The 12804-nt window shown below is 51.0% G+C and overlaps 1 protein-coding gene across 1 annotated transcript in view; it reads left to right on the plus strand.

The window, feature by feature from the left end:
• The first annotated feature begins 655 nt into the window (after window positions 1-655).
• Window positions 656-12804, plus strand: part of LOC147122885 (von Willebrand factor A domain-containing protein 2-like) — a 40486-nt gene continuing 28337 nt past the window's right edge. Inside the window, exon 1 of the mRNA XM_085961794.1 lies at window positions 656-1289. Within this exon, the coding sequence (XP_085817920.1) occupies window positions 689-1289 (601 nt within the window). The 5' untranslated portion in view covers window positions 656-688. The remainder of the gene's footprint in view (window positions 1290-12804) is intronic.

Genomic DNA, 12804 nt, shown 5'->3' on the forward strand with positions numbered 1-12804 from the left:
CTGTTCCAGGAACAGTAGTAGTCCACACTTACCACAAAAACTAATGATAGGCATTTGAAATCATATCTGTTGGTGTCAGATCCACCCAGCCATATATTTAGCATGTATAAAATTAAGTGAAATAGGCCCCACATATTGGGTGCTCTAACTCACTCTAAAATTTGACATCCTACTATGCATGTACAAGGTACACATGCCTAAGTATGCAGAGTAGTACTCAGTGTTTCAAAGGTAACAGGAACATTACTATCTGTAGCCAATATAACCTGGTCAGCATGAGTGAGGGGGCCCCTAAAGTATGACAGCAGTGTCAATTGGTCAAGTGATCTGAAATAAACTCTGAGTATTGAAGGGGATATCAATAGTGGTTCCTTGACAACCTGGATGTTAGTGAAATAAACATAAACAGAATGTAAGAAATTTCTTTAATTTATAGTCCAGAATTAATTCTTTTGAAATCTTTACCTTTAATACCACTTTATAGATTATATATTTCACAAAAGGACTGAGATTGCTGGAAATCTACATAAAAAGCAATTGTATCAATCTTACTAAACACTTTCCTTTAATAATTATCTTTTAATATTTTGTTATACAGCTGGAAACAGATACCTGAGTAAGTACCTGACTAAGACAATTCACTCAGTGGAATGTGCCATTTCAAAGCCTATGCCATTGTCTTGTCCTCATGAACCAATGTATTTACGTTCCCTATGCAGTACCTGCTGGCATTATGGACTGTTCTGTTGACCTGCTCTTTTTGGTGGATGGATCATGGAACATGGGCCTCAAGGGATTCCTTCAAGCTAAAGCTTTTGCTAAAAGACTTCTTCAATCCATCATGACCTCTTCAACTAGAGTCATAGTGGGGTTTGCTCAGTATAGTGACAAAATTAATATCGAGATTGGAATGGGACAATACAATGGTTTTGATGACTTGCTGAAAGCAATTGATGACATTCGATTCAATGGTGGTAACACTTTCACAGGAAAGGCCCTGCATTACGTAGCTGAAAGTGGTTTTATGATCAGTGAAGGCTCCAGAATGGACGTTCCCCATGTTCTTGTGGTGTTGTCCAATTCTAAATCTCACGACTCGGTGATACTCCCTGCACAGTACGTTAAAGAGAGGGAAATATTTATTCTGTCTGTTGGAGCAAACCATATAATAAATCAACTAAACCACATAGCTGGAGACGTTCAGCTGGCATTTACATATCATGACCCCCAGGAACTCTACAGTAAGGTTTTGGAGCTCAGGACGAAAATCTGTGGATTTAACATACCTGGTAAGTTGTTTTATTGTTTTGGTTCTTTGTTGCAGTCTAATAATGAGCACTTAAGGTCCAGGTTTTAACTCCGAGCGAGATTCGGGTGGGTTGGTGGTGAGGTGAGTCGGAAACTCACTTGCTGCAGCAGAAATGAGGCACGGGTGATTTTAATTAGGGGCAACTCAAAAAAATGTAGCTAGTTTGGGGCAGTAGTAAGATGCCGAAAGATAAGCTCGCTATGCTCTGATCCCACTGTGTAAAGTAGCTCATACCCAAATCTAATGCTGTATCTGCTAATTCAAGAGTAGGATGTGCTGATGCATCCCCTTAATATCTTAAATTGGAAGTAAAGTCTAGAGGCACTACCTTTTCTCATGGAGAAAAGTACTATAGGGGAAATTTTCTGATGTCCAGCGTCTGTTTGCCAAGCCCAGCTGGCAGTGCGGTTCATGCAAAATTTAACCCCAAACCTAAAAACTTTTGCTTTGACCTTTTTATAAAAAATTAAGGCCCTAAAAATCCACAGGCTGCAATCCCTACAATTATGCCGGGGTGGTGTCCACTGGTGATCTCTGGCGACGACCCCACAGAGTATTTTGGGATCAGTGAGGGGCCACTTAATTTGAGTGCCCATGGCAGGCACCCGCGCCACTAGAGCTGCATCTGGGTTAGTTATTCGCCAGTTACTTGTCTTTGGGAGTCCAAGCTGCAACCCAGTCCTGGACAGTACGCTTCTTCTCACTAGGCTCCGGCAGGCTCCCGAGAGACCAAGGCTGCAGGGATTTACTGCAATGCATTCTAGATGCAGGTAATGGACACCTCCCACTTATCTATCAACTCAACCATATGTGAGGAAACTGTCTCCACTGCCTGCACACAAGTTTGATTCTCCTAAAACATTGTCCTTTTGAATACTGGGCCTCTGGGATCTAGGTCCCTGGGCTCCTCAGCCGAGGCTGGTCATTTCCTCCCTTTCCATGAAGAAATGGCACTATTCCTCTCACTAGAGTCATAGGCCTAGAAATTGAGTGCCCTTAGCGCCGATTTTGCGGCGCTAGAGGGCCTAGCGCTGCATTTGGCGCCGGCGCCGAAATTGCCTGGGGCCCTTACGCCGCGGTAGACCGGTAGCGCTGCGCCGGCACCGATGACGTCATCGGTGTGCGCAGCGTCCCGGTTGCCATGACGACGGGCCCCAGCGCCGAAATTCAGTTGCGGCCGCCTCGCCCGTGGCAGCCGCAACTAAGACTCTGGCAACCGAGTCTTCCCCGAGTTTGCGCCGGCGCATTAAGGTCGCGCGGCGGCCGGCCGCTTTCCCGTCGGCTGCCTGGCCGCACCTCCCTCCCCGGACTCCTCCACCCCCCCCCCCCGCGGAACAGATGCGTCTGGCCTGCAAGCCCGGCACTTGTCCGAGGTGCCGGGCTCATTTTTTCAATATTTGAACGGACAGCGGGCGGGTGCAGGCAGCTCCTCCTTAACTGAAGGAGGAGGCCTGCACTTCCCCAGCCTGCCGCACCGCATCGGGTGCCGCAGCGCCGGATTAGCGCCGCAATTCGGCACTCAGCGCCCATTGGGAGGCGCTCACGCCCGCCAGTAGCGCCGGCAGCCGTCTGGGCGCGGCGCTACTGAATTTTTGGCGCGCGCAAGGGAATTAGCGCCGGCGCTAAATTTCCGGCGCTAAAGCCCTGGCTAAGCCAAAACCCAATTTCTAGGCCCTAGAGTTATAGGCCTAGAAATTGGGTTTTGGCTTAGCCAGGGCTTTAGCGCCGGAAATTTAGCGCCGGCGCTAATTCCCTTGCGCGCGCCAAAAATTCAGTAGCGCCGCGCCCAGACGGCTGCCGGCGCTACTGGCGGGCGTGAGCGCCTCCCAATGGGCGCTGAGTGCCGAATTGCGGTGCTAATCCGGCGCTGCGGCACCCGATGCGGTGCGGCAGGCTGGGGAAGTGCAGGCCTCCTCCTTCAGTTAAGGAGGAGCTGCCTGCACCCGCCCGCTGTCCGTTCAAATATTGAAAAAATGAGCCCGGCACCTCGGACAAGTGCCGGGCTTGCAGGCCAGACGCATCTGTTCCGCGGGGGGGGGGGTGGAGGAGTCCGGGGAGGGAGGTGCGGCCAGGCAGCCGACGGGAAAGCGGCCGGCCGCCGCGCGACCTTAATGCGCCGGCGCAAACTCGGGGAAGACTCGGTTGCCAGAGTCTTAGTTGCGGCTGCCACGGGCGAGGCGGCCGCAACTGAATTTCGGCGCTGGGGCCCGTCGTCATGGCAACCGGGACGCTGCGCACACCGATGACGTCATCGGTGCCGGCGCAGCGCTACCGGTCTACCGCGGCGTAAGGGCCCCAGGCAATTTCGGCGCCGGCGCCAAATGCAGCGCTAGGCCCTCTAGCGCCGCAAAATCGGCGCTAAGGGCACTCAATTTCTAGGCCATAGAGTCATAGAGTTATAGAATCATAGTCATAGAGTTATAAAGCACAGAAAGAGGCCCTTCGGCCCATCATGTCCATGCCAGCCATCAAGTCCTGTCTATTCTAATCCCATTTTCCAGCACTTGGTCCGTAGCCTTATATGCTATGGCGTTTCAAGTGCTCATCTAAATGCTTCTTGAATGTTGTGAGGGCTCCTGCCTCTACCACCCTTTCAGGCAGTGAGTTCCAGATTCCAACCACCCTCTGGGTGAAAAAGTTTTTCCTCAAATCCCCTCTAAACCTCCTGCCCCTTACCTTGAAACTATGCCCCCTGGTTATTGACCCCTCTACTAAGGGGAAAAGTTCCTTTCTATCTACTAAGAGGAAATGTTCCTTTCTATCTACCCTATCTATGCCCCTCATAATATTGTACACCTCAATCAGGTCCCCCCTCAGCCTTCTCTGCGCTAAGGAAAACGACCCCAGCCTGTCCAGTCTCTCTTCATTTTGTACAGCTTCATCATAACCTCCCTGCTCTTATATTCTATGCCTCAGCTAATGAAGGCAAGTATCCCATATGCCTTTTTAACCACCTTATCTACCTGTCCTGCTGCCTTCAGGGATCTATGTACATGCACACCAAGGTCCCTCTAATCCTCTGTCCTTCCTAGGGTCCTACCATTCATTGTGTATTCCCTTGCCTTGTTAGTCCTCCCAAAATGCATCACCTCACACTTTTCAGGATTAAATTCCATTTGCCACTGTTCTGCCCATCTAACCAACCTATCTATATCGCCCTGTAGCCTGAGGCTTCCCTCCTCGCTATTTACCACTCCACCAATTTTTGTGTCATCTGCGAACTTACTGATCATACCTTGAAACTATGCCCCCTTGTCAAGGGAAGATCATGTCTGACTAATTTGATTGAATTTTTTGAGGGGGTGACTAGGTGTGTGGATGAGGGTAACGCAGTGGATGTGGTATACATGGATTTCAGTAAGGCCTTCGATAAAGTCCCGCACAGGAGACTGGTCAAGAAGGTAAGAGCCCATGGAATCCAGGGTGCCTTGGCACATTGGATACAAAACTGGCTTAGTGGCAGAAGGCAGAGGGTGATGGTCGAAGGTTGTTTTTGTGACTGGAAACCTGTGGCCAGTGGGGTACCACAGGGATCGGTGCTGGGTCCCTTGCTGTTTGTGGTCTACATTAATGACTTGGATATGAATGTAAAGGGTATGATCAGTAAATTCGCGGATGATACTAAAATTGGTAGGGTGGTAAATAGCGAGGAGGGTAGCCTCAGTCTGCAGAACGATATAGATGGGTTGGTCAGATGGGCGGAACAGTGGCAAATGGAATTTAACCCGGAAAAGTGCGAGGTGATGCACTTTGGGGGGTCTAACAAGGCAAGGGAATACACAATGAAGGGAAAGACCCTAGGCAAGACGGAGGGTCAGAGGGATCTGGGTGTGCAGGTACACAGATCCCTGAAGGCGGCGGAACAGGTGGATAAGGTGGTAAAAAAGGCATATGGGATACTTGCCTTCATTAGCCGAGGCATAGAATATAAGAGCAAGGAGGTTATGATGGAGCTGTATAAAACACTGGTTAGGCCACAGCTGGAATACTGTGTGCAGTTCTGGTCGCCACACTACAGGAAAGATGTGATCGCGTTAGAGAGGGTGCAGAGGAGGTTCACCAGGATGTTACCAGGGCTGGAGCGCTTCAGCTATGAAGAGAGACTGGGCAGATTGGGTTTGTTTTCCTTGGAGCAGAGGAGGCTGAGGGGGGACATGATTGAGGTGTACAAAATTGTGAGGGGCATAGATAGGATGGATGCTGAGGAGCTTTTCCCCTTAGTAGAGGGGTCAATAACTAGGGGGCATAGATTCAAGGTAAAGGGCGGGAGGTTTAGAGGGGATTTGAGAAAGAACTTTTTCACCCAGAGGGTGGTTGGAGTCTGGAACTCACTGCCTGAAAGGGTTGTGGAGGCAGAAACCCTCACAACATTTAAGAAGCATTTGGATGAGCATTTGAAATGCCATAGCATACAAGGCTACGGGCCAAATGCTGGAATATGGGATTAGATAAGACAGGGCTTGATGGCCGGCATGGACACGATGGGCCGAAGGGCCTCTATCCGTGCTGTATTACTCTATGACTCTATGACTCTATGACCTCCTACATTCATATCTAAATCATTAATGTACACTACAAACAGCAAAGGACCCAGCACCGATCCCTGTGGTACACCACTGGACACAGGCTGCCAGTCACAAAAACAACCTTCGACCATCACCCTCTGCCTCCTGCCACTAAGCCAATTTTGGATCCAATGTGCCAAATTGCCCTGGATCCCATGGGCTCTTACCTTCTTGACCAGTCTCCCATGCGGGACTTTGTCAAAGACATACTGAAGTCCATGTAGACTACATCAACTGCACTACCCTCATCCACACACCTAGTCATCCCTCGAAAAATTCAATCAAATTGGTTAGACATGATCTCCTCCTGACAAAGCCATGCTGACTATCCTTGATTAATCCTCGCCTCTCCAAGTGGAGACTAATTCTGTCCCTCAGAATTTTTTCCAATAATTTCCCTACCACTAATGTTAGGCTCACTGGCCTGTAATTCCCTGGTTTATCCCTACTACCCATCTTGAATAATGGTACTACGTTAGCTGTCCTCCAGTCCTCTGGCACCTCCCCTGTGGCCAGCGTAGGGGGTTTTGGTTTCGGGTTTGTGTCTGGCCAGTCAGTCATGTCTGAGCTGCTCCAGCCCCATGCGGTTTGAATCGCTTCTCCTTTGGTTCTGACCACCGGACTTATTTACAAGTAGCGATATGGACAAATGAGACCAGTGGTTTGGTGCAAAGAAAACCAATGTTTATTAAAAATAGAGAAACAATTACTATACAGAGAAAAATCACTATGGATGCAACACAATTACACTTAACGGGGGAGGAGAAACGGACACATCGAGGGAAAATGACTAAAATGACACTTTAGCAATTCCCCTTAACTCCCATCCTTTGCACCTATCTAGATTGTCTTGTAATGGGCCAGAAAATTGATGCTCACCAGTCTAGGATGTTGAAACGCCTGCTCCGTGCCCTATTGCCTGCTGATGTCTTAGGTTTTTCACCGCCCCAAAGCAGAGATACCCCAGTAATTCAAACGTAACTGTGGGTATCCTACTTCCCTGGATGGGCTCTTCGTCGACGGTCCTCTTGCTGGGTTGATGGTACGGCAGGGCACCGGAGCCGAGGCGGGAGAGAGAGAGAGAGCGAAATGGCCTCCCGAGGGACTAGTTATACCCTTCCCGGTAGCCCTTATCTCCTGCCAGATCAGCTCATTTCTTTTGTCTGATCTGGCCGTATTGAAAATCATACAAAGGGTACCGATCTGGGCCCATCAACCTGGATGGCCGGTAATCGGTTTTAAACGCCTCATCAGTGTTCCCCTTTGTCCAACTGGTTTCATGATGGGGCCATTCCAGTCTGAATGCCCCGTTGATCGTTTGTAAACAGTGTTGATGTTCTCTAACCGAAGGTCTGAATGCAGCTAAGCTTGTCCCACTACATTTTGAATAGGCCTTGCCTGCTCTTGATTGTTTGTGCAAAAAACCTTGATGATTTTTAATCAGAGGCCCGAATGCCACTGGGTTTGCTTCTCATGCATAAATGCAGGAGGTCTGTCCGCATTCGAATTTTCTGGAAAGTTCCTTCTCACAGTCATCAGAATACAAGCTTGTCAGTCCAAACTGAAACTTACAGGCTTTGGCCATGAGGCTGACCACAGCCATCTTGTTGAGCCCTGGATTCCAAACTCAGTCCAACCAGGGCTTCTTTAATAAACCAAAAGTAAATCTTCGGGGGGGAGACATGAAATTTGCGAATCCTTTCAGTCCCCCCTAGGATACTGAAACTTGCTTGAAGTGTCCAATCAAGATGAGCAACATTTCCGACCCCCCACAAACAACCTTCCCCTACATTTATCTATCCACGATCCCCCGACACATATATTCCCCTTACTTAGAGAAAACCGCAATGCGCGGCAAGCATCTATTGATAGAAAATATAATCTGTTACAATAATCCAAGCACGGAGGGGTCCAACACCCTTGCACTACTTGGGACATCATAAAACTTTATTACAATACACAATCTTTAATAAAATCAACATCAGGCCAAAACCATATTTATTAAAAATAACAAACGGAAGGAACAAGCATTATTAAAAATAATAAAACGAGTCTGCCATCACTCGGTAGTGATACGACACAAAGCTCACATGTGTGTTTCTTCTTCCACCCGGGCATACTGGTCCTTCCACAACCCTTTTGCTTTAAATTCTACCCCGGGACCCTTTCTCCTACACTGGACACAAACCAGGTAGAGTACGATCCCTAGCTGACAGACTACTAAGATGTGGGACGCCATTCGAATCCAGGAGGGGAACCTCTATACTTTCAAAAACGTCCCACCAGGGCGGGGTTGTAATATCTAAAATGTCGGCCCCTATCTGTACAGTCTTCTGTTCCAAAGTGTAGAAGTGCTTTTGTGATACTAGAACGGCTTTTAATAATTTGGTAAGGTGCCCTGGGAGAGGGGGAATCGGGTAACCGAAGTGGGCGACATATTTCTGGAGGTGGGTAAAATTCTCCTCCACAGTGAGGTGAACAGTGGAGGGTTCAGGAATGCGGACAATTCGTATCTGTGCCACTTGAACTTCTGCCTTGGGTTTGAAGCAGAAGCTGCTGTCACTCACCGCACACCAGCTGTGCTTTCCGTGCTGGTAGTGAGACGCTCCTGTGGTGACGCAATATGTCCCACCTCCTATATATGCTACCTGTGGGGGAACATGGCCTTGTGCCATGGCTTCCATGGTACAATTTATAGGTTTTGCGTCAGCAGCTCTGAACCCACATTGTGGTTTCGAATAGGCATTCAAGTGCTGGGGACACAGGATGATGTGTGCTCCCCGGCTACAGCACCCCGAGAGGTCAGTACCCGTCATAGCGTGCTCCCACTTTATGACATAGGGCGGGACCGCTGCAAAACGAATGTGTGCACCCCCTTGAATGATTCCAATGTTCTCCACCCTGTATACTGGTGCGGGTCGGGCCATCCCGCCCATGACCAGCATTCTTACAACTATCCCCATGATGGTGTGGTTGGACCGCCCACAGTCCACTGGGACTGGGTAGGCCTCAGAAGCTAACCGGAGCTGGCATGGGCTTAATGCGTTCTCAAAAGGGTGGAGGGCTGCGAGTCGTTTGTTGCTGATCCAGGAGGGGACTAAACCTTGCTTTAAATCCTCCAGATTGCTGCGGCCCTCACCCAGCAACCATGCCCCATACAGCACGCACACCTTGTTTTGCGCAGCTTGGTCAGAAGCGTTTCTGTCCTCCCTGATGAGAGCATTTACCGTCTTTGCATGTTTTTCCAGCTCCGCGATGATCTCCTTCAAATGGAGAGTCATGGCCTGGTCTTCATGCAACTCAGAACTTACCACCTTATTCTCATCAGTTAAAATACCCTTTAATTGCGTTTTTAGACCATTAATCTGGATCTGCAGTTCGATGTCATCTAAACTGTTGATGACCGAGGACCCCGTGTTAAAACCAGTTAAAATGTCATTAAAAACACCCCTTCTTTGCCTCCCAACCCCGTCCCAAATCTCGTGGTGAGTGTACAATGCGGCCTTATTGACCTCCGAAAAGTCAAATTCACGGAATTTTCGAAACATTTCTGTTAATAGGGCTTGATACAATTTGGCAGTCTCTGCGGGGCACCACACGGGTAAGTATACCTCAGTGAGGTTTAAAATCACTGAGGCCACCGCATAATGCACCCCTTGGTACAGCACCTGGTCTGTGGGTACTAGCACCAGGCCGTTCCCTGGTCCCTTGGTGGTGGCGGGGCATCCCTCTGCTGCTGTCTGTGACGTCAGGGTCGTGGGCAGGGGCCGTCAGTGGTGGGTCACTAGTTCAGTGGCATTAACCGAGATTGGGGAGTATGGGATCGTGCATGCATCCAGGCGAGACTCCCAGTCCATCCCCCTCCCGTTATCTTGCCACTGGCTATGGAAAATGATGGAAACGCCTGTGGGGCAGACTTTTTCTGATCCCCACATAGACGTAGATCCCCTGATCCGGTTCCCACCATTTATCCCAGCACACACTTAACCCTCCCTGGGTCCCTGTAATGGTCCTGTGAGTGTTATTCCCTAACCTTTCCCACTCTACCCTAGGGTTCCCCATGTCTTTGCTTAACTTTCTGATCCACCACCACCTATCCAGGGGAACGTCCCCTTTACACGTCAAACATATTCTTTTGCCGACGGTGACGCTAATCCTTGGGGTGACGATTCGTATCCTCAGGCACTGGAGGGAGGCCTCCCCATACGTGAAGCCGGTCTCACTAGAATATTGGGTTGAATTGGATCCCAGCCATCCTGGCCAGCTCCCCTCATGGACATACGAGGTGATTTCATCCGCCTCCCGTAGGCCACTTCCGTCATGTGCTAGGGGCGCTCTCTTCCCCGAGCAGCCGAAGATATGATGGTCCTCGACATCGCCCCTTCTCGCGAGGCTCAGCCCGAACAGGGTGAGCAGGATTATGCCTCTGTACATTTTGAAATTCTGAAAAAGACATAAAAGCATCTAGCCAGGTTCCCTGGAGGCTCCCTGGCTCAGGGGAAGTGTGATCGGGTCCCGCGACCTCGGCTCACGTAGACAGCACTCTGGAACGGTTCCATACTTAAAACTTATAGACTACCGGTTGCTTACATAGAATTAAATTAAAACACCCTAACTTAACCTTATACACATTACTTAAAATTATACTACCTAAACTATATACAACCGCCGCCCGTCTCCGGGCGGCCAGCCTAATCCCTGTTTGGGCTGCTGCAGGCTGCTCCCTGCGGCGTGGCTGCACTGATCTCCACTTCTGGTCCCTCGCAGCTTATGGCTGCTGGCTGGGGACCTCTGTCTTTCGGCTTCTCCCTGACCCGGGAGGCCGCCCTTTTTAACTGAAGAGCCGGTGACCATACTTTTCTGGGCTGGGGTGGCTGAGGAGACCTCCTAGGGAGTGCTACCAGTGGGGCTCCCCTGGCGAGCAGACCCTTGGCTCGGGTCACAGTCCTCGCTGGCTGGGGGCCTTCTCCCTCGGGTCCCTCCCCTCCCAAACCTGAACTGGGGACAGGCAATCCCTCGCCACCGGCTGCCGGTGGCTGAGAGTCTTCCCCTCCAGGTTCAAAACCTGGTTCGGGCTCGGGGCCATCTAATTCGGGCTCCTTCTCCTCGGAATCCCATAAGAGAGGGGGAGTGGTCTGGACAAAGTGCTGGGGAACTTCTCCCTTGACGCACGCGACTGCGCCTGCGTGTGCAGCCTGCGTGCAGCCTGTGGGCTGTGGATTTCTAACCTCGGGTTGAATCCCAGCTGCCTGTTTCCCTGCCTCCGGCTTAAACAACTTACATTGATTCACATGGAACCATTTTGTGCGCCGGGGCATTTTACTGCGTAAACCATGGGGCTGGCTTTATCGACTATCCTATAGGGTCCCATGTACAGTGGCTCTAAACTCCCCACTCGGGCGTAGTTCCTAACCATCACTTGGTCCCCTATCTCCCACTGGTGACTCTTGCTAGGCTCGAGCAGCAACCGGTTATTCCGATGCTGCTTCCCCATGCTACTTGCTGCCTGTTCATAAACCTATTTCAGGTGCTCGAGGAGTGTTCGGGCAAATTTATCCTGATTTATCTCCCGAAGCTGCCCTTCAGTAAGAACTGGGGCTAGGACATGGGTGGGGGTCCTCATAACCCTACCGGCCATGAGTTTGTGCGGGGAATACCCTGTACCCTTGGACTGGCTGGCCTGGATCCCCATGAGGACTAGAGGCAGGACCTCCGCCCATTTTTGGGGCGAGCCCACTGTCTCCTTCCTCAACTTTTCTTTAACGGTGCGGTTCATGCGCTCCACAATCCCTGAGGACTGTGGATTGTGAGCTACGTGCCACTTCCCCTTGATGCCGAGCAGCATAAGGGTGTTCTGCATGACTTGGCCGGTGAAGTGGCTTCCCTGGTCGGACTCCACAAACTGGGGTAGTCCCCACCGCGAGAACACCTCTCGCACCAAGATCCTTGCAGTGCCCAATGCTGTGGCCGTTTTGCAGGGGAAGGCTTCCACCCACTTGGAAAACACGTCTACCAGGACGAGGCAGTATTTGTAGCCTCCCTGGGCGGTGGGCAGGGGCCCGATGTAGTCGATCTGGATCGACTGCCATGGTCCCTCTACCCTCCTAATGTGTCCCATGGGCACCTTCTGTGGGGATCGGGGTTGTTTGCAGCACACACAAGACAGCTAGCACAGAACTCGCGGAAGTCTTCCCGGAGTCCTGGCCACCATCCCGCCTGTTCCACCCGTTGCCAGGTGGTCTCAGGCCCGGGGTGTCCCACTCCCGGACCGTCCCGCTCCCGGACCCTCATGGACCAGTTGAAGGAACTCCCTCCGGTGTTGCTGGGGTACTACCCACTGTTCTTCTTTGAACAGCATGCCTTCCCTTATGGAGAGGGCCGCTACGCCGTAAGGGCCTTCTACCTTCCTGCCCTCCATTACTGCCCTAATGACGGTTTTCAGGACAGGGTCCTGGGCTTGGACCGTTTTAAGGTCCGGGGCTAACACTACTCCTAAGCTCCCTTGGGTCCCATCCCTGCCTCTAACTGCCGCCACGGGCCCAGACTCATATGGGTCCCAGAAAGTGCCTGCATGTGCACCCTCCTTGGCCAGCATGTCGGCTTGCTGGTTACCCTGGCTGCGGGGTTCTGTGGAGGAATGGGCCTTCACTTTGTGGATGAAGACCTCACCTTCCTCCCCCACGGCTGCCAGGATTTTCTCCAGCAGGGGCTTTACTGTTAAGGGCCTCCCGTCGGCAGAGGTATACCCGCGACGGGACCAGATGGCCAGGTATTCCGTACACGAGTTGCAAGTGAACATGCTGTCCGAGCAAATCGTGTATAGGGTGGGAAGATTTCGGGGTGGGTAACCACGTACACCATCGTGGACAGTTCAGCCTGTTGGGCGCTCATGGTGCTGGGGAGCTTGATCGCCAGGGCAATGTTTGCCGT

Source organism: Somniosus microcephalus, chromosome 2 (genome assembly GCF_052327205.1).
Source record: "Somniosus microcephalus isolate GS21.2 chromosome 2, FLI_Smic_1.0, whole genome shotgun sequence".
NCBI classification, from domain to species: domain Eukaryota; kingdom Metazoa; phylum Chordata; class Chondrichthyes; order Squaliformes; family Somniosidae; genus Somniosus; species Somniosus microcephalus.